At 40.5% G+C, this 21,974-nt stretch overlaps 1 protein-coding gene across 13 annotated transcripts in view; it reads left to right on the plus strand.

Moving 5' to 3' along the window:
- The window catches only part of DTNB (dystrobrevin beta), a 194,579-nt gene that overhangs the window by 23,028 nt on the left and 149,577 nt on the right, over positions 1 to 21,974 (plus strand). For 12 of the 13 annotated variants that reach the window (XR_011808652.1, XM_072036668.1, XM_072036667.1 and 9 more), the window contains 3 exons: positions 955 to 1,040; positions 10,585 to 10,739; positions 16,349 to 16,454. Coding sequence is in view for 12 of the 13 variants with exons in the window: in XM_072036668.1 (XP_071892769.1) it covers positions 955 to 1,040; positions 10,585 to 10,739; positions 16,349 to 16,454 (347 nt within the window). In the remaining variant the exon portion in view is untranslated. The remainder of the gene's footprint in view (positions 1 to 954; positions 1,041 to 10,584; positions 10,740 to 16,348; positions 16,455 to 21,974) is intronic. The other variant, XM_072036675.1, reaches the window with a different exon arrangement.

A 21,974-nucleotide genomic window follows, 5' to 3' on the forward strand; every position in this document is an offset into this window, starting at 1 on the left:
TGCATTTTCCCCTTTGTTGTATTTACCATAGCAGTACAGATGATCAGTCCTGTACATTTAATTGCAGTTAATTGAACTTTTTAAATATTCTTTTTCTCCCTTTCCATGAAGTTTTAGCTTTCTTAGTAGTTTTTCACTCTGTTCTCTGTTGCTGTTTATAGTCGGGGATAAAGACTTGGATTTCTGCTTGGGAACACGATCCCCTCCATGCACCTTCCTTTGCCCCTCTGAGCCACTAAGCTCGCTTTCTGCCAGCTTCACAGTGACAGTGGATTTACACCAAGATCGCCACGCTGTGGCCATCTAATATCATTTACTGCAGGTTTCTGCATGCTGTGCGGTGCTGAATGGGCTTTTTCGTGCCTTCCGTAGAGACAATTGCTGATATTATAAAATGATGCCCCAAATATGCCACCTGTTCTGATAGCACAGCAGCTTTGTTAGCTGAAATTAGAATAAAACATTGTTCACGTTATTCCTGTTCCGTGTGGTATATTGAGGATATCATACCCTTCTAGTGTGCTGTCAGTTACCGTACCATTTTTAGTATAAAATGTTTATTTCAACATCAAAGTTTAAATTGAGAAGTAAACATCTAAAGCAACCAACAAAGCATAGCAGAGGAACAGAGATGTATTACAATGAACAAATGTGTTTTAATGGAAGAGATTAACACTTTTTTTTTTCAGGAGACATGGGATGAACAAGACAAATTCTAGTCTCTTTATCTGTGCACTTTTCGTAATTCTGCAAGAAAACTTAATTTCTGATAAGACACCTGTTAAGAATTCTGCTTTATTAAAAATGCTTATGTTAGCAGCACTGTTTTAATGTTAAATAGTATTGATAGACCTTGGTAATTAATGGCTATGCATTTCCTTCCTAGGTCTTTTAGTATTTTTGTTACTTCTCACTCTATGTGGTAATTACTTACCATGTAATTTTTTTTCACAGTGAGGGCCATGGGAAGTTGACGGTATTTTCAGTGAAATCCATGTTAGCAACAATGTGTGGTGGCAAAATCCTGGACAAACTAAGATGTAAGTATTTGAAAGCAAAATCAAACTATTTTATGAAATGTTTTTTTTTCTGTTATGGGTCACATGTGATGAAAGCTAACTTTTTTTGCATATTCAGTATTCTTTATCCTGAAGTGAAAATTGCTGTTTGTTTTTTGTGTAGCACATGCCATCTGCTGGCCATGCAATATACTGAGTTTGTTACTGAGTAGGCCTTACAAGTGCACTTACTTATTTTAAAGTGCTTTGACACTTCTTTACATGTAAAACTTCAGGCCTGATTTTTATGATAGTAATGTCAAAACTTGGTGCCATTTCCTCTGTTTTGATGTCATGTGGGGAGGGCGGGTTCTATACATCCTCTGCTTCAGCTGAGACACTCTCAGCATTGTCTCGTTATGTTAATTCCAGCTTCTTTGTTCTTGTTTTTGAACTCCTTTTTATTCTCTTTTCATCAGTCTTTACTTCTTTTACCTTGTTTCTGTGAGCTCTCTGCTCTATCTACAGAGAATCAATGCTACCCAGAAACATTGGGTTTGTCTTGTAATTCTCATCTTCTGTCCTTCTCAGTGGCAAGGCAAACTGTTGTTTAATGGATTTTTTTTTTCCTTTTCCATCCTGAAAAGCTGGGAAGTTAGTCTTATTGTCAGTGCCAGATTTTACTGTTCAAATGTTTGTCATTTTTCATCTCACCCTAAATTCCCTTTATGAAAGTTATTTTATAATAAATCATTCTTTCTGATCTCCATCGTTGTTATTCACTCTAAGTAATTCTTTAGACTTTTTTACAGCATTAAACTTCCTTTTTTTTTTTAAAATTATACAAAATTCTAGTGTAATAAATTAAACTACTTGACAAAATATGAAGAATAAATAGTGCAAATGTTATACTATTAACATCAACATGTTAATAGTAGGGTTGCAAGAGTTTCAGTATCAGAAGGAGCTATTTTTGCATCTGGTAGTAAATACAAAACTATCTAAAAGCAAAGCTGTAGGTGACTAAAGTTAAATAAAGAGGAGAGGACGGGCGTATGTTACAGAGGATATTTAAGGCTTCTTTAAGCATTTTTAACAAATGTAAAATATATTAAGTATGCAAGATCAAACACTGGGAAAAACATAGAGACTACTTGTTGAGTAAAAAGTAAAAAGGATTTTTGGATCCAATTAGGTTAAGGTTTGAGGAGGTTACAGTAGATAAACAATTCAGCATAAGCTTGGGCCATTAAAGGAGCATTGTTTTTACGTGTAAGCAGAACAATACTGAAACATCAAGCAAATGGTAATGAGTGATCTGTTAATGGAAAAGTCAATTAATCAGTGGAATTAAATGTTACAAGAATCAATAAACTTTTGATGTTTTCAAACAAAGCCCAGCTTCCATTCTGGAGGTTATGCTAAGGTGCAAGTTACTGATTGAAAAGGTGGCTAGGTGAGATGCTTTCACCTGAAGGACATCTCATTTAATAGCTTTATTTCACAGATGTGTCTAGCCTGAAAACTTAACATTTTGATGTCCCATTCTGTCCCTCCCCCCTGCCTGCTTTCCTGCTTTTCTTCATACTATTTGAAACTCTCTTTCTTTTTGCTAATTATGTTGAATCCTGTTTCCTTTGCTACAGTAACTTTCTTTGTAAAAATTCTTAACTGAAATTCATACCAATCGGAGGAAAGGCTTTTGAATGCTTTCACTGAATACTGCTATTTCCTGTAGCTTTGTTATATTCTGGTCATATCTTATCAGCTGACCTTTAATTTGCATTGTACTCCTGGGATCTGTCCTCCAGTATCTGCTCTCCCTATTTTCCTAGTGCACTTTTATCTGAATGTGGAGCATTGTTTTCAAAAGAGCACATGGCTCCTGAATTTTGGACATGTAATTTGGAAACCAGCACTTCTATCTTTTATGAATTCAGTATTAAAGCTCAGTTATTCTCCTTAGTGTTTTCAGTATGTCACTCGCATTGACTTCACCCCTTGGTGTTGTCTGTTTTATGACAGAACACTACCCGATGACCACACCTCTTTGCAATCTGTTTTGTTGTTCTGTCAGGTATAATATTTTACGAATCAAAAGGAAATTTCTTTATTTGTGCCTGTAACCATAATGCTGACCTGCCACTGCTTTATAAAGTCATGGCAGTTCCTTCATGTGCACCTTTGGCTGTGGCCATTCCTGTGCCACTTCTGGACAGTCCCAGGCCCCCTCATGCCCCTGTTGTTGTCTCTGCTTAGTTGAAGAGAAACCGAAGGACTGGAAGCTCCTCGCTGTTAATGTCTGAAAAGTTCACAGTGCCATAGCAAGGTTAGACACAGAGGTGGAGTATCAATGCTTGGTGCTTAGGGACGTGGTTCAGTGGGTGACATTAGAGGTAGGGGATGGTTGGAGCCGATGAGCGTGGAGGGCTTATCCAACCTTAATGATTCTACAGATGCATGACTGACAAAGTGATCCAAAAAATGGAGATTTCAACTAATAAGGGGTTGAGATTTAGGAGCAGAGGAAACCTATGCAGGAGGGAATAGCTTTCTTTAAACCAGGCTGTTCCCTCGAATCAAGCTGTTGGCTTTTCAGAAAAGACAATAGGACATTTTTTTGTGTAAGATGAGAGACAATTAGAAGTGTGATACAGGATAGTAGGTACTTGTAAATCTTCTGAGGGCAGAGAAAAAGAAAAGTGTCTTACTGTTAGCAGAAAAAGTTCATGAGTATCACTAGGAGTCAAGAAGAGTAATAAAACAGCTGAACTATTAACAGCTTTTCACCTGTCTTTCTGGAAAGTTTCTAAAGACCAAGAGATTAGGAAAAAGAAAAGTAATGTCGTATTTGGAAAGAGTTACATGGGGAACTGTAGGTCTGCATACCTGCCACGCTTCTGGGCAAGCAGTCGGTAACAAATAATAGAATTAGTTGACTCATGGATAAATAAATTCTCATGGGGATGGGGAAGGAATGGCTTTTGGGGAGGACTGTCTTATGAAATTTTAGGAGTTTTTTAAAGTAAGGGAAAAAAAAGAAAAGATGGGCAAAGGAGTTCTGGCTGATACAGGCTTCTTGAGTTTTTGAAAGGTATTCAGGAATGTCACTTATCAAACACTCCAAGACATTAAAGCTTTAAAGGGATGAAAGATGAGGTCTTTGCATGTGTAAAAGATGAGCTAAAAGGAACCTAAAAAAGAGCAATGAGGATCCTTTTGTATATTGAAATTGGTGGATAGTGCTGGACTTAAACTGTTTGAAATGTGTCATAAATCTGGAAAAACACAGTGGAAGGTCACAGTTTGGTACAAAGCAAGATTGTAGTATAGCTAAGATAGTCTGTGAAGAGTTGTAATATCATCTGACAAAGCTGAGTAACTGAAATAAAATGGGAGCTGAATTTCAGTGTTAATTTATGTAAAGTGGCACGTGCTGGAGGAGTGAAGTGCAATCCTAACGTCGTGCACAGAAAGGTGAGCTAAGGGAGTTACCGCTCAGCTGGGAGATCCTGGAGTTACACTTCTAAGAAAAGGTTGACACTGTTTAGTAGTGGTTAAAAAATAAAATGTTATGAATAGGGAGAAAGGACATAAAGAACAAAATAGGAAGGTTAGTATGGATTAGTAGTGTGTTTATACTTTAAATGAGTCCTGCTCTTGTACCTGTCACTCTACCTTTTCCAGATCTGCTTTATCTTTTCCGAGAAGAACAGCAAGGTCACCAAAGGTAGGGGAAACCTTCTGTATCAGGAACAACTGGCTGTAGAGCAGGATTCTTCAACCTGGGAAGAAAAATGGTGGTGAAAGGATAGTGTTCTATAAAATCATGGCAACATGTTAGTGGTGAATAGAAAACAGCTGCTCCTTTCCCCCCTCACTACAAGAACTGAAAGGGCATTAAGTGAAATTAGCAGTGACAGGTTAAAACAACAAAAAAGAAGTATCTTTAAACTTTGCCAAAGGATGTTGTCCGTATCAGACTCACATCACCTGGTCACTCCTTGAACCAATTTCACTGACAGCAAATACATCAAGGGTTGCTGAATGCAAAACTACTAAGAGTGAGTGGAAGGATATTCCGGGGAATGTGCTTGCCTCAGCCATCTGCTGTTGGGACAAACAGACTTTTGATCTGATCTGCCTCAGCTGTTCTTACATTCTTTTTCTTCTGTTCGTTATGAATATGCTGTCTTGTTTTTTCCCTTTCCTGTCTTTCCCACCTGTCTCTCTGATTACTGACCCATTTCATCACTGGACGACTTCTGTTTCCAGTTTACTCCTTCCCCCGACACCACCGCCTCCACTCCCTTTCCTAAGCAGGCTGTCAGCTCAGGCTCAGCTGGATCATGAGGCTTTCTGGAAACCAGGAAGTTGTAAATATTTTTTTTTCTCATCTCATAATTTATATGAGTGATAGTAATTTGGTTTCTGTACTTGCATATGTACAGGCTTTCTTTCTAAATTCTGAAAATGTGGACAAATGGTGTGTGTTTGCAGACCATACAGTGTCTGACAGTACATATAAAATGGAGTTGTTCCATGATACTGCTTTGCTCTCACTGGAAAAGATTATTTCCTGTGACATGATGCTCCTCGGGAAGGAGTTGCTTTACATGGTGTGCAAGGAAGGAGTAATAAACAGCCTATTGCTATGGAATTTATTTTTTAGCATAGTTTTTTTTTTCTTTAAACCAAAGCAATACTGTATTAAAATGTTGAAGTTTGTGGATTTGGGTGGCTCCATTTTAGCATTCAAGCACAGTGAAGTAAATAGTGTTTCCTTCCATGCCCTTTCTGCAGGGGAATTGCGAACAAAACTTGACTTTGAGTAATTTAAGACTCCACCCTGCTCATCTTTAGGGCTGTCCAACTTTTGTAATCATTATTTCCACCCGTATGGTGCTCCTTGGCTGCATTGCCTCAGTAGCTCCTTCTTTCCTCCCACCATCTGGCTGATAAGCCTTTAGTGCTTGCTGAAGTTCACCCTAAAGATTCATACAACACTGTACGCAAAATACTAGGTTTCACATACTGACAGCCCCCAAAATTAATCTGCTGTAGGTGAATTAACCTTTTGGTGGGCTTTTAATTTGGGGGAGGGGGCATTTTGTTTTTCGGAGAAGTTTGTTTCGGTCCTAATCAGTGGATCAAAGCAGCAGCAGTGGTAATATTATCTGTTTTTTTGTGGTATCCCATCTTTTCAAACAGCACGAGCCCGGTGTATGGCTTTATACGGGCCTTATTATATCTCATTTGTTTATACCAAATGTTGGAGTTGCCAAATCTGTTCAATCTGTAGGTGACCAGGATGAAAGCCTGTTAGTGGCAAAAATACACATGTATACAGACATGCCTGCACCTTAGAGATGCCTCCAGGGAATGCCCATAGACGCTCAGTCTATGTGGTGGCTGTCCTTGGGTCCCCTGGTGTCTCCACTGGACGTAGGGCCTCTCCAATACCAACCCTTATCACTAAATCTTCCTCCAAAAGCATCTTTTTCTGTGTCCTTCATAACCTCTTTGTAGGTGCTGGGATGCTGTTATTAGGTCTTCCTATGGTCTTAATCTTTTCCAGGCTGAACAAGTGCCATTTCCTCAGCCTGTCATGGGATTAGCACTCCAGCCTGCTGACAGTCCTTGTATATTGTACCTTGTAAACCGTGTCCTCAGAGCTCACTTCAGAACATCTTCCATATTCTGTGGTTCTCAACCATTTGGTGATTCTGGTGGTCCCCAGACTGGGCACAGTATCTAGGGGAGGGGGTCTAACAAATGCAGAGTGGAAGAGGATAATTGCTTCCTTGATCTACTGGGTGGGTTCCTGCTTGTGCTGCTCAGCACACTGCTGGCCTTCTTTGCCACCCTGGTGTGCTGCTGGCTTATCTTCAGTTTGGGACCCAGAGCCCCCAAGGGCTTTCCAGCACAGCTGCTGTATTGCTGCCAGGCTCTCTTTCTGCTCAAGACTTCACATTTGGCCTTCGGATTTCATACAACTCCTGCTGGCCCATTCCTCCAGCCTGTCTGGGTCCTGCTGGATGGCAGCCCTTGCTAGGTATCATAGAGCCATGCACCAGTTTGGGCTGGCAGGGCCCTCAGAGCCCCCCAGTGCCACCCTGGCCATGGGCACGACCCCTGCCCCCAGCCCAGGCTGCCCCCAGCCCCATCCAGCCTGGCCTTGGGCACCCCCAGCTCCTGGGGCAGCCTGCACCAGGCCTCACTGCCCTCAGAGGGGGCAGTGAGGCCTGGTGCAGGCCTCACTGGTCCCCCCCAGTTTTGTGTCTGTAAACCTGACAAGAGTGCACGCTGGCACCTCTCCCAGATCACCAGTAGCCACGTTAAACAGGGCAGATCCAGCATTAGGCCACTTGTCACTGGTTTCCACACAGGGTATGATCCCTTGTCCCCAACCCTCCGAGCCTGATCATCCAAGCAGCCACTTCCCCATTGGTGCTTCACCCACCCAGGCTGTGACACCCCCCTGGCAGAGCTGAGTTCTGAGGGAAACCAAAGCAAAAAACCTTGCTGAGGTTGGTGAAAGCATTGCTTTCTCATTGAAGGCCAACTCAGAGGGTTTGCTCCATGATTTTCCCAGGAGCCAAGGTGGGGCTGACTGGCCTGTACTTCCTTGCATTGTCCTTCTGACCTCGGTTTGTGTGTTGAATTCAGACGAGGAAAAACGGCAACCATTTAAAAAGCACAAATTGATTCTTTTAAATTGATTTTTGTAGCTTTTACTGCTGTTAAACATAGTATTTAACAACTGTTTCTTAAAGTTGTACAATAAAATCTGACAATGTTGTAGGAATTGAGAAAGGATAGACTCAGAGGCAAGACCCTAGAAAATGAGGGTGCTGATTGTTGCTTTTGTTTTTCTTTATTTTTAACTTGTTCAGAGAAATTTTGGGGTTTTCACCTATAACTGCGTAATGCATCAGGCAAATGCCTAGCAGAGAAAGCAACGGTCAGTTATGGCAAAATTATGAGCAACTGAAGAGACTCTGGAGGGAAATACTGGGCAGGTTTATCAGACGATACGAGCTCTGTTCGTAAAGTTCTACAAATATTTGAAAAAGGAAATCTTGAGTGGAACGAGCACTTTTATGTTGGTCTTTTTGGAACTGAGCAGCCTTTTGGTACAGTTCTAACTTTTTTATATTCTCTCTTGTTGAAAAAAGTTCATAGTAGCTTTGAATTGAAACTTTATATGAGAATTAAAGCATAATTCCTTGTCATTGGGAAACTTTATTAACATACCTGTTGTAACATTAAGGTGGGATCTTGAAAAATTCCACTGTTAGCCCCTGTTTAGCTTGAGGCTTTCTCTTTTAAGGTAATTTACTGCCCTTCAAAAGGGGAGATGACTATTTAATTATATCCAACTAATCTTTATCTTTTCCAATTTCACCCAGTAATTTCCCATGTGGAGGTTTCCCCTTGTAGACTTCACTTTGACTATAAAACCACGTTTTCGTGACAGCAAGATATAGGTTAGTGGGTTTCTTTTAATTTACCCTTGATATAGCCTGTTCTATTTTATCTCATATTTCACTTCTTTCCATAGCTTTAATTACTTTCTCCTTAAAATCACTTAAATCTTGCATGCTGTTGAAATTAGATTAATAGACTGTATTTACCCAGATGATTTTTGTACTTTTTAAATACAAGTACCGTCACGTTGCGGCCGTGTTCTGCCAGTCCCACCTTAGCGGATCTATTATTAGACCTTCAGTTTTTGGGAATGTGCCAGTCTGGAGTGAGTCTGATCTTGAATGGCTTAGGATTCTGAAGGGTTTGCTCTAATTAGTTAATTAATTTCAGTTATTTCCATAGTTTCCTTTTGTGTACATTATTCACCCTGATTTTTTTTTTCATCATTCAGTTTTCAGGTGAAACTTAACTTTTCTGCTTGGCTTAATTTTTTAAAAATATAGTATTCTTTAATAATCTGCCTTCCCCCTGTCCTCAAATTCCTCTTCTCCCCCTCCTTTTTTTGTCCTATTCCTAGTATGCTTCATAAGATGATTCAGCAAGGACTTCAGACCTTCACGTCAAGCTTGTCCATTTAGCCTGTGATAAAAACTCCAGGTAGTTGGATCACCTGTAGACTTCTTCAAGGGCTCATTCATTCAGGAGTCTGAAGCCATTTCTCCAGTTTACTGGAAAAATGCCTCTCTGAAATAGTCTTTTTTACAGACCTGGCTTTGATCACTTAAATTAAGCTTATTTTCTGTCAACACATCCTTTTTGATGATTAATTTCTTATGGTGTCTTAAATAACCTCGTAGATGATTCAGGGGCTGTGTGGTGAAGAATTCTGGTATCTGTCACATCTTGGAAAATTTTAGGTCTTACTGATATTGCTGCTTTTCGTAGAGAAATCTTCCTTTATAGACTAACCCGACTGCAGTTAGATCAGAAGCCAAGCTTTACTGTTCAAGAGATTTGTGTTTTCCAAAGAGATTTTTGATCCCAGGACAGTTCTGGCTTATCTGTATGCAGCAGCCCTAATACCTTAAATGACATCGTTTTCCTCCATTGCTATCTATCCATCTCTTCCTATATTTTTACTTTTCCTGAGATGTAAGAGTTGGGAGCCCTGGGTTAGTAGCGTGGAATGGTTGGAGGGTTTGAGCCTTGTGAAGTAAGGGGGTAGAGGGACGCCAGAGCAGCATGCTGAGGACACGTCTTTCCATGGTGTGCCTGCAGCTTGGAGCATGGCATGGGGCTGGAAATGCCTGCAGAACTGCCCCCCTCCCTGCCAGCTGCTGTGACCCTCCCTCCCTTTCTCTTTCCATGCACACACAAGGCTGCAGAACATCCTGCCTGATCCTCTTTTTGGATTCAGAAATGCATTTAGGCCCACGTAGCTAATTTGAAAAGCATCACTTTTTCTCATTAAAAAACTAATCTTTTTTTTGGTGTCAAATAGAAGTTCTTATTTCAGTTCTTCAGTGCTCACAGAAACAAAATGAGATCAGATTTCATCTTCCCCACTCACCCAGCCCATGACTTGTAGGTTTTAGCTTTGACAGCAGCAGTCATCACACCCCAGTTCAGCCACTCTGCCTGCTCCTGATGCTCTTTTCCAGTGCTGGGCGACTTAAATCCAACACGCTGCTGAAGTGCACTAGAGTTACCAGGAGTTTTAACAGCTTTGACTTTGTGATCCTACAACTTTTTTTTTTTTTTTCTTCAATTTTAGGAGGTTTCTGAAAGGATTCTACGTAGTTTTATTTTGAAGGCATAAGCATGAAGACGCAGTGTCCTGTAACTACAATCTTTTACAAGGCATCCCAGCCTCTGCTTTCTTGCAGTTCCAGTTAGTGAACTACGAGAGTCTTTTCTCTGGTAGAGATGGGAAGGAGGAAACAGGAAGATTTATATCATCATGGCATGTTCAAACATGTTCATTCGTAAATTTTACCTTGACAGCAAGTAAAATAAGAAATAGTCTTCAGATTTTTTTAACAACAACAAAAAAAATAAATAGAAATGTCTTGGGGTATAAATGAGTTGAAATTATTTTTTTCTTTTCTGCAGCAAGCATGTATTTACTCTAGGGTTTTATTATATTTTCTTACAGATATTTTCTCTCAAATATCAGATTCAAATGGACTAATGATATTTACAAAGTTTGATCAGTTTTTGAAAGAAGTTCTAAAACTTCCAACAGCTGTGTTTGAAGGGCCTTCTTTTGGATACACAGAGCATTCCGTACGGACGTGCTTCCCACAACAAGTAAGAGTCAATGAAACAGGATTTTTATATTGCTTGTTAATACAGTGCTTTCCTCTAAAGTCCACTGTCTTCTTTGGGTGTAACTTGTATGGGGTTTGGAGGGAGGGGGATTGGTAATACGCAGTGTGTTATCTAAGCAATTTTAAGAAAGTCTGAATAATTCAAAATAGTGCATCTACGCATTAGGCAATTAAAGGATTTCACACAGTTTTAGTTTGTTTCCTTTTTGTGACCATTTCTACCCGTCAGAAAAACAGTAAGGATAACCTTTCCCTTGAATTTTTTAATCTTATCAGCTTGTTGAGAGTGTTAGTTTCAACAAATCAATTGTTAGTTGGTTTAGTCTGCACAAAATAAATACATTTGTACACGTAGCCTGTTTTTTAAACCACTTTAACTGTTGTCCTTATGGGTATAGCTGTTTTTTCCAAAATAGTTCCATTTAATATAATTTTTGGCGTACATGTTGCAGTACTGATCTTTTTTTCTCTTTATACACTTTTGTTGTAATTTGCTTGTTCCAAGGATTTGTTTCTAATTTGATATATAAAATAATATAATTAAACCTTAAATCTACTGTAAACACAAGCCTAGATAATTTTAGGCCTAAACTTTAATGTTTAGACTCTGGTTATGACTATATTCTTGGAAGCATTGCTTGAAGAATTTGTTGTTAAATTTAAGTTAACTAGCAATTAATATATTTGAAGCACAGCACACTAGGAAAGAGCCTTTGTTGTAGGAAGTGATGAGGGCTCCAGCTCATCCGTAAGTTACTGAGGGCAGAGCATTTTCATACTGAGGGTGTAATTAAGAAATTTTATTTTTTTTTTTTCTGTTTCAGTACTGGCTGAGGCATTTGTGGGCCATCACTTGTTCCCACCAACCTGCCACCCTTTCTGTCAAGTCAGTACAAGCCATTTCTGCATGTAGGGATATCAAGCTGATCAAATCAAATTTCGTTTAAGGGACACCACTGTCGAATATCAAGCTGTGGCCTCGCTTTAGAGCTATCAAGGTCAAACAGCAGATTGTAAGCTATACATGCTGTGTCCATTGTCCGCAAAGGGAAGCTAAATGGGAGTTGTTTTTTCCCAATTTGTTCTGAAGGCTACCCTAGGATGAGATGCCTGCTCGCCCTCTGGAGTTACCATTTCTCTGTTAGCCATAGAGAAGCTGGTTTAGGCAGCCAGGCTGTGAGAGCTGCCTGAGATTTGTCTGCTTGATGGCAAGCTCATCGTGTTCCAGGTGAGGTGCAATAACTGCCCACTTGCACATTTGTGCTGCTTGCCTGCAGCATGTCATAGCACACTGATACCCGTGAACAAGAAAGGTATTTCTTCAAATTGAGTCACTTTCAGAAATTCTTTTGTTCTGATCTTATTCAGCATAGCAAAATCTCTACCATAGGGCAAGGTTGGTAAAGAGTGGTGATTTATTTGTTAGTTCTGCTATAGAGAGTGCCCCAAAACACCTCCCTCTCATTTCTTTGAAAGCAGTGAAATGAAGTGGTCCTGGGAAGTACATGGATAATCTGTCTCAGATTTGAATCCATTTTCTCATGCCTCCCAGGTTTGAAAATAAGCTTCCCAGAGGTGCTTCTCTGATACTGTTCTGTTACAGCATGTCATTTTGCTTGAATTATTTCCAGATGGCATCAATAAAGCCGCTGGGTTTCAGACTTTGGCATTTACATGATGGACATGTAAGCTACATCTGTACTAGTTAACTAAACAGTGCCAGGAGCTGTTCCATGGTCCAAAGATCAACTGGAATGGTCTGACCACATCCATGCTAATCATCTCTTATTCCCTCAAGAAAGGTGGTTACATGGAAACTTTATTGAAAACGATTTCTAGCTGATATTAACACCAAATCGGGATGCTGGAATGATTTGGGAGACTGAGTGGTTAAATCAGGCACGGTTACACTAATACAAAACCATGCATAATTGAGTTTTAGGGCCAGGAACATTCCCTGGTGTTGCTTAAACTACCGAGAGACAAATACTTCCTGACCAGCAATGGTTCCTTCAGGAGATGCTTCTTGGAGGTGCAGAAGGCTGATGATTTACTGCTGCCTGAGTGGTGAGAGGGCAGACAAGTGAAGTGTCACTGATGGTATACACTGCACAACTCTGTTTCGTTTCTTGGGTCACAGATGGAATAATTGTTGCCCATGCAAAATGGGGTTTATTGGGATGCTTTTGGCAAGAGCTGCGTTCTTTATGATGGTTTCCAGATGTATACAGAGCTTCCAGTCATAATTTACTATTCAAGGTCAAATGGGTGCTTCCACAGATATGAGATCATGTCATACTTTTCTTAAAACTTCTGTTCACCTGGCTGCAGTCCATCTATTTGTCACAGAGATGCTGTATCACCATGACATTCCCTGGCTTAGTCAGAATCCGTCTGTATTTATGGCACAGCCTATCCCGCTATTGCAGTTATCTACTTTATGTCTCATTTACAAAGCAGTTTAATTGCAGCGTTTCTACAGAGCTGTCAGAGACCTGGGAGCCCCAAGCTTGGCTTCTGTAGAGGTCAAGTTTCAGGTTATTCTGTTGAAATGCAGCAGCACGAAGCAAACAAGGAGGCCAGGTGAGCAGGCACTCATCTGTAGGTACCTACAGGTTGGATGAGGCCCTGAGCAACCTGATCTGGTGGGTGGCATCCTGCCCATGGCAGGGGGTTGGAACTGGGGGACTTTGAGGTCCCTTCCAGCTCAAACCATTCTGTGATTCTGTGGACTTGTTTTGTTCACTGCAGAGTTAAAAAATCACATATCTTTGTGTTGGCTCAGGGGTTCTGAATACAAGAGTAGCATTGGTAGAACTTGTCACTGCTCCCACCTGCAAGGAGATTTGAGACAGCAGAGCCATTAAGACAAGTAGCTGTGCTAACAGCAAGATTTAAAAGAAAAAAAAAAGAGAGAAAAAATATTACAATAGTTCGGAGTGTCAGCAGGTGATTACAGAAAATAGCAGTGTGGAAATGTGTTCGTTCTGCTGGGAGGCATTTGACCCTCACCACCGCTTTCACATTTGCTAATTTTCAGTTTGTGTTCTTGGAGCTGGGAACCTGTTGGCAGATTATTTGACTGTTTTTGAATCACAAATGGTGTCTGAGTGATGTTTTTGTGTTTGCACTCTGGTTAGGTTCTGAACCCAGCGGGAAATGTTAGACTAGCTCCGAGAAAAGCTGTTATTTAGGCTCCTTCTCCGCATTCCTAATTTTCGGGAGGAGGAGAGTGCTGCTTGCTTTGCTGTCAGCTTTGTCCTTACCAAGAATGCCTGCACCCAGGCAGGGTGATGCAGTGGTGGTAATGCTGCGTGTCTCTTTTCGGTCAGCTGGTTGCAACACATCCTGTTATCGGTGTACAAACCCAAAGCCTGTGTCCTTGCTGCCCTCTTGTGAACTACACGGCAGTGGCATCTCAGGCTAACAACCCACGAGGTTTCACAGCCATCGTTGCCCCAAGGAGCCCTTTACAGCACAACGAAGCTCTCCTGCTGGCTTTGGGTTCTAACAAAGATAGGCTGTGCATATCCTACGTCTGCCCAAGGGATCCTGAGTCTTGCCTCCAGAAAATGTGTGTTACTTGGAGTGACCCACAGCAGGGAGAAGAACCTGCTCCTCTTCTGGGATGCAAACTTTTTTTTTTTTTTTTTCTTACTTTAACCAAAAAGTAGCATTCTTTTGAAATTATAGAATTATGCGTGAGCATTCCTATCCTGCCTGGTCTTTCCTTGTCATAAACCTTGTCGCCACGATGAATTCTCCATGAATTTATGTAGCCTGCAAATGCCACATAGCAGTGTGGTCCCTGCAGGTCGTGTTAAAACAAAGTCCTCTTGGGACAGAAGTGCTAGCACGTGGTGTGAGTGGACAGATGCATAATGTGTGTCTCGAACTGTGATTTCTGGTCAATAACCTGATTTCTCGGTGGTATTTGGTGACAGCACACGTGGGAATGGCTCAAAGCTGTGCCCAGGGAGGTTCAGACTAGATGTTAGGAAAGACATTGACATTCTCTGCCGTTCTCCTGCCAGTGCAGTAAACCCCAAACGTGTCTTTCAGCTTTGATTTAATTCGGATGTGATGACCCAGAACGTCTGCCTGCATTCTCCATACTTGCTGTAAGCAGTGTGTCAAACCCAAAGGGATCACAGCCCACCTAAGCAGGGCCAGGTACTTTCCTTTTGTGAGCTCTGGCAAAAGGCTGCAGCCAGAAAACGTTTGGTGTGCTGTCATACATGAAACACGAGAGGTGAAAGCAGAATCAGGAGCCTTCACATCAGTCCCAGACCTCGTAACATCAGCAGTGGCTCCTCGTTGTGTGAGCAGAACTTCATGCTCTGACCCTCACACCGCAGTTAGTTCAATTTAAACGCTGTGGCTCTCCTTCCAGAAGGCTTTCAGCACACGCAGAGCACATCCTGGTCTTGCTGAGATGTGCGTTTTTTGAAAGAGTTTGGGTTTCTTCACCTCCCAAAGGAGTTAGCTTCAGGGACAGATCTGTGTATTTGCCACTAATCACAAAAATATTGATGCTTAAATATAAAACTTGTCTTTACCAAAATAAAATATATGTAAATACACATATATTAAATATAACTTTTCTCCTTAAATATAAATTTCCTCTTTACCCCTGTAATTTTTGGCATGAGAGCTGCAAGTGATAGCTGCAGTTAGTTTCAGAGCTCCTGGAAAACCAACCTGGCTTTTCCTCCAGCTCTGCTTTACCCTCCCTGGTACGGATCCTTTTTGAAGTAGCTCTGCCATATGCTAAGGTGAGAAGAAAGCGTGATCTGACCAGCTGGTCTGCTGCCTATGAGAAATTCTTAATCCTCTGCCTTCCTGCTTGTGAAAGCCAATGCAGTCTTTCTTTGTATCCATAATATTCTTGGCTGTTTTTTTTTTACAAGTTATCTCCATCTGTTTATATTTGCAGCAGAAATTTGCTCTTGCTCACTTGAGTTTAGAAAACACTACTCTTAAAACACGTGATTTTCCTCTCCATATGATTTAATTTTATTTTCAGTTATATTTTTTAAATCTTAGCTCAATTCTCCCCTTGCCTCTTTTTTCTTATTTTGTCTTTAAAAAATATAAATCATTTACTATGTGGATAATGTGTGAATATTAGTTGTAGTTGCTTTTTTTTTTTTTTTTTTTTTAAAGTGTCTGCTTTTTTCAGTGCTGCCTGTATGTTTGAAATGCCATTTTCTACATTGTTAAATAACCTCCTCTCACATTTATTGTATCTCTCTTCAAAAGAGGATTCCTTAACTGCACGTCTGGAACTAATCCTGACTGGCTGGTCCTCTGTTTCTTGGAATTCTCTGTTTGTCTGCTTATCTTTTATTTTTGTATGATTGTATTGTGTCTGTACCAATACTTTCTTTGTGGTGTTACTGTTTGCATAATGTAGATTGAAACTCACTGAGAAAAAAGTTGTGATTTTTATCTTTATAGCGTAGGATAGATGACTGGGATACAGAAGCTGAATAGTAGAGAGATTTTAAGGCTGAAAGAGCTTTTGGTATTGTAATTTTTAATTGAAATTGAATTTTTTCTTAAGTTGTCTTTCTTTTTTCTTTGCAGAAAAAGATCATGCTAAACATGTTTTTAGACACATTGATGGCTGATCCGCCTCCTCAGTGCCTTGTGTGGCTGCCTCTCATGCACAGACTTGCCCATGTTGAAAATGGTAAATAGAACATTTTGTTCCAAACATCTGGTCAGAGCAGAGGTTCTGTTCAAAGTGTGTAAATGTGCTGTCCTTCCGCAGTGAGAAGCACCTAAAGCTTTCATCGTTCCCACTGTAACTGTCCTAGTCCCAGAGCATTTAGGCTCAGACTTTTCTTGGAGTGACAAGTTTCACGCTTCCAGGAGGAAGACTGATTATTTATGAAATCAACAGCAATGCAGAACAAGATTGGTTATTGGTATTTTTAGGGTTCTAGCATCATTAGTAGTGAAAGATGAAAAAAAGAAACAGAAAAACAATATTCTCTCAATGCTCGCATCTATTCTGAAACTTAAAAAGCAAAACAAAATACCTTCACTTGGGCTGTGCTTCAACAGATGCTTTCAAGTGCTAACTTCCAAAGATTTTGGTACCCATTCAAATGTCTGTCTTGAGTAGCATTTGAGGACATGAGTCACTTCAGTATTTTTTTTTTTTTTACTATGGGAGGTGAATGTTCAGTTCTGCTCAGTTACAGACCTTTTCTTAGCTAAAAAATCCTGGTTTTATTGCCTATGGAATGCATTTAAGGAACGGTAAGGTATGGAAAACTGAAATCAACAGTGCGAAAGAGGGGTGGTTTAGGAGGGCTTTGTGGAGCTCATGGAAGCTAAAAAGCACCCTGCTGAAGTTTGTTCTCCTGTGCAAGCTATCAAATCTTTTTTTTTTTTTTTTTTTAGTGGCCAGAAAGGTGATACACTGCATTTATTGTATGTTTGTACAGAGCATATGGTGTTTGATATGTGAATTCTAGGAAAACACATTTTTTTTCACCCATAAACTAATCTTCATCTTTTGTTTCCTTCTCCCCAGCAAAATCATGTTGTCATCCCTTAACAGCTCTGCCTTACTAGTTGTTACCTCTTCTTTAGCATTATTCTTTTATAGGCATCTCCAGGTCTGCAGATTTCCTCCTTTTAAGACACAGGTAGTTAAACACACTCTTGCTTTTGCCCACCTGTTAACAAGCACAGCTTTAAAACTTGGGTAGTCTTTCTCTGGCCAAATCTTCAGGATTTATATTCAGTTCTCTGTTTCTTGACATTTATTTCTGTGATGTGGTTCAGTATTGCTCTGATTTTGATACTCTCTCTTCTGGCTTTTATTTTTTTGTCTTTTCTTGATCCACTTGCAAAGCATATCTGGTTGTGGTTTTAATCTGCATTTGTACAGCAGTGAACAAGAACAGAGCTGCGATGCTCAACGGGCTTTTTATTTCTTTATTATAGCAGAAGAGAAGTTGAATTTCCCAGTTGCTCTGTATATTTACAAACATTTTCTGACAATTGTGGGCCTAATTAAAAAAAAAAAAAAAAAAGGGCGATCTTTAAAAGATTTTGAGGGGAGTAATTTCATGGAAATAGATCTTATGAGAAAACTTCTGGAAGAGTTGAGATGGTTTATTTCAATAAAATTTTAGGTAGTCCGTGGTACTGCATTAACAGAAGGGCAGCAGCCACTGTTTGCTTTTTTTCCTTTATCCTCTTATCTTTACAAATTTGTACTTCAAGTGAAGCACACATCAGCATGTGTAAAGAACTGGTGAGGAACAGCAACGACAGCTGTGCTCTTCTCAGTGGTATCCAGTTGGCAGGGCAGGAGGCAATGAGCACAAACTAAAATACAGGAAATTCTGTTTAAACTTAAAAAATAAATTAAAATAAAAAATTTTGGCATAGGTGTGTTAAAATACCGCATCAGGTTGCCCAGGCTGTGGAGACTCCATCCATGGAGACCCATGGACAGTGGCCTGAGAAGCCTGCTCCAGCTGACCCCTCTTGGAGCAGATTTCCACAGGTGCCTTCTGGCCCCAGCTATTTGTTAATTTTGTGATTCTAGGTATGATTTCAAAGAAAATCCTGTTAAATACTTCCCTGAAGTCCTTCATTTAGGTAGTAGCCTTCTCATCTTCCATCTCCAATCCTTCAGTGATGTGTCTCTGATAAAATGGGCTCAAACATCCATGCTTTAAGCTCGTCTCTTTACTACTGCAGCCTTGAACGTGTTTCCTCATATGACCTGATCAGTAGTCTCGTTCTCGAATTGTTGATTTCCACTACAAGTTAGTTTTCTCACAATTACACCTTGTCAGTGCTGCTGCTTCCTCGCCTGATGTCTGTCTCCTTCACAGTTTGTAAACATTCTCATTAATTACCCTGGCAATCACTGCCGAGTTCCTTCAGAAGCACCTGAACACCTCAGTTGACAGCCTTAAGAAAATATTCTGCAATTTCCTTCGTGGTCTTTTCAGCTCTGCTGTAAGTAAAAGGCAATTAAGCTGTGAGATGAGCTTGTTTTACTGGAGAAATAACATCTACAGGTAAGGGGAAAAAAACTTCCTTCTCAATGCATCAGACAAATTCCTTCGACTGCTTTGAAACTGTTCTAAATAAATAGGACAGCGCATTATTTTGGAGAGCCATCATCTCAATTTGCATGCTAATGCATCATAATAACAGCATGCTGTTGTGCAGGCCTTCTAATCCGTTTAGTTTTGCTCTTGTAGAAAAAGATCCTTTGTAAATGCGAGTGGAAGAAGTCTTCAGGCTATGTTCTTTTTCCTCTTCCATTCCTAAAGAGGAAAATACTGAAAAGAATATTCAGCTTTTAAATTTGCTGTTTGTAGTATCTTAAGTGTATATTAACATTTGTAGAAATACTTTGCTATCTCATAGGCTCTGCAGGGTGAGGATTGGATCTTACCTGACGTACAGCAGTTCAGAAAAACTTCCAAATTCGAGAATGTTCCATAACTTTTTTCATTTTTTATCTTTTTACTTCATCAGGTTGTTCTTCAGTCAGGTATTGTAACTCAGGTTCTGGCTGCCTTCTCTGACAGATAAAAGTTTGGCCTTCCCAGAAGCTCAAAATAATTTCTGAATGGGACTGAGAATTGCTGCCCTTCCTTGTGCTTGACACAGTTTGTGTTTAGCAATTGCTAAGCAGCTTTACCTTGGGTAGATCATTTAGTCTTACTTTTCACAAGAAAAGATAGAGTCTCGCAGTGCAATCAATTTTCAGCTTCCTTTTAGGAAGAGAAACACGAAAAAAGCTGGAAAATCCATAAAAATTGCAGTGATTATGCCATTTTTCCCCCTTTTTTCACATCTTTTGAAGGGAGCAAGGTGATTTCCTAGGAAAATATGCCAGATATGGTCATGTGTGCTGCTTTTCCATTCCTCTGCCTTTGGTCAAGCCCAGCAGAAGCTTCCATGGTTCTGTGACTCCTTTCCCGCAGCAGAACTGCCTCAATCTTTTGCAACTTTTATTTTTTTTTCTTTCTATGCTTCCCCAGCCTGCTGTGAATTTCAGAAATGTAATACAAGTTTACAGATGTCCCACTCAACCCCTCAGAAACATCCTAGCAGTAGGAAAGGAATTCCAGTGAGGATTTCATGCTTTCATTTTCGTCTCGTTTGCTGCTCTGTTGTCTTGTCACCCGCAGAGAACCTCCCCTCCCTTATTTCCTTATTGTGCTTACGCGACAATGTTTTTCTGATTATTTTGGAGCCGAAATGTTTTCGGTTTGTGCTTTAGAAGATCTGGGCGTTTCTGCAGAAGCCTGCATTGCCACGGGTTTGTCAGCAGGTGAACAAGAAGCTTAGGAAGGGAAACACAGCCCTGCCATCTCCCGCTGCACGTAGTAGTGAGGAAGGTGGGGAGCACGCTTCCAGAAGGAGCTCCTGCAAGGATGCTTCAATCCATGCTGCCCTGCTGAGTTAACTCATGCCTGTGGTAGCTCGGTAGTGTAAGTCAGTCGTTCTGTGTAGCATTTCTGCAGAGCAGAGGAAGGTGCTCAGCAGCCTTTGTAGAGAGTAACCTGGCAGTGTGTGCCCGTGCCCTGCTCAGGGCTCACATCTCACTGCACGCCTGGATTGTGTCCCGCTGGGAGCAGGCTGGGATTTGAAAGCCCATCATTTCTTTCCTGGGTAAAAATTCCCTAATGCTTTTCAGTCTCTTGTCTTTTGCTGGTCCCTAGTGTTTCTCATGGGATGGAGATTGCTTCAAAATGTTCTCCGACCTCAGCTGCTGCATGGCACGTGCTAAACTGCTGCTGTTCATCGTGAGCTGCTGAGCCCGGGCAAGGAGCCTCTTCGATCTGCAGGGTCTGTAGGTCCCAGTATGAAAAGCGGGGTTCTGCAGCAGTGAGTGGAGCAGGATGTGTTTAGGCCCAGAGATTAGGTTTTATTTAAAGACTTGGCAAAGCTTGAGTTTGATTTTTTTTTTATCATTCCTCTTATAACTCACATTCAGACTAGAATTTCCCAGCTAATTTTGCTGAAGTTTTATAAGGCTCAGGAGGGGAGGAGAACAAACAAACCAAAAAAAAAACAAAAAAAAAAAAACAAAAACCACAACCAAACAGCCTCCCCGTCCTCCCAAAACCTTACAGTGCCTTGTCCTCTCTTTACATGCTTTTCCCCCTCTTGCATCCATTCCATGGAGGATACGTTTGTGAGTACCTGGTTACTTGTCAGAAAGTGTCTTGGCAGATGCTTTGCATTTGATCTTGATGTTGTTTATGCACCTGCTGTATCATGGGAATTTGTCATTGCACAGGAAAATTGAGCCACAGCAACAGAATGCAGAGCCAAGGAATTTGGGTATATTTTATTCACAATCCTTGATTTAGACCAAGGAGGTCAGGTTCCTTGTGCAGCAAGGTAAGGATTGCTGCTCTAAACTGCCCTCTGAGCAGGCCTCTCTCCATTGAGGTAGACCAGGATGTTAATCTGCTGGAGGACATCTCTTCCCACTCATCTTAATCGTTTCCATGGAAAAATATAAAACTCAGAGTTGGAACTTGGAGCTTGGCTTCTCCATTACATCTTAGGCACGATTTTCGTGCTGATACTACACACAGCTTTATCAGGAGTGCAGAGTTTGGAGTCATGGGCCTTTTGGGGTAGATATGGCTCAATTCAGGAGGTGCATTTTTATCACGTGGCTAACAGTGTCGTTGGTAAGTGCTTTACATGGGAGCAACAGCTATTAGAAGTTTGGATGCACACGTCAATATTCCTGGCCTGTGTCCGCTAGGACAAGGCAAAATCTTGTAGCAGTATGGCTTGTTTACAGATGTAGCTATTAGTACCACATGAAAAAGAGTAGTATAAAGACAGATGTTTAAATAAAAGTTCATATTTATAGTCATGGCAAGTTCTTCAAAGCATTTCTCCTTCAGCATTAATTCTGTCTTAGCCAGAGTTTTTGAACAACACGTTTTTCCAGGTCTTCTCTGAAACATTTTAATATAAAAATATTGAATTATTTCATCTGCATCCTGCTTTAGCTTTCTACTTTTATTATCTCCTCTTTGATTTTTTTCTCGTATTTTACAATTGTCATATTTTCATTTTCCTTTAACCGCTAGTCTTTGGAAATGACTCCTACGCAGTTTAATAAAGGCTCTGTTCTTTTCTCCTCCTTATTTCTATCTACATTTTGTTCCTGATACCCTTCTTGCTGTGGAAATACTCT

This window comes from Anas platyrhynchos, chromosome 3 (assembly GCF_047663525.1).
Source record: "Anas platyrhynchos isolate ZD024472 breed Pekin duck chromosome 3, IASCAAS_PekinDuck_T2T, whole genome shotgun sequence".
In the NCBI taxonomy this organism is placed as follows: Eukaryota; Metazoa; Chordata; class Aves; order Anseriformes; family Anatidae; genus Anas; species Anas platyrhynchos.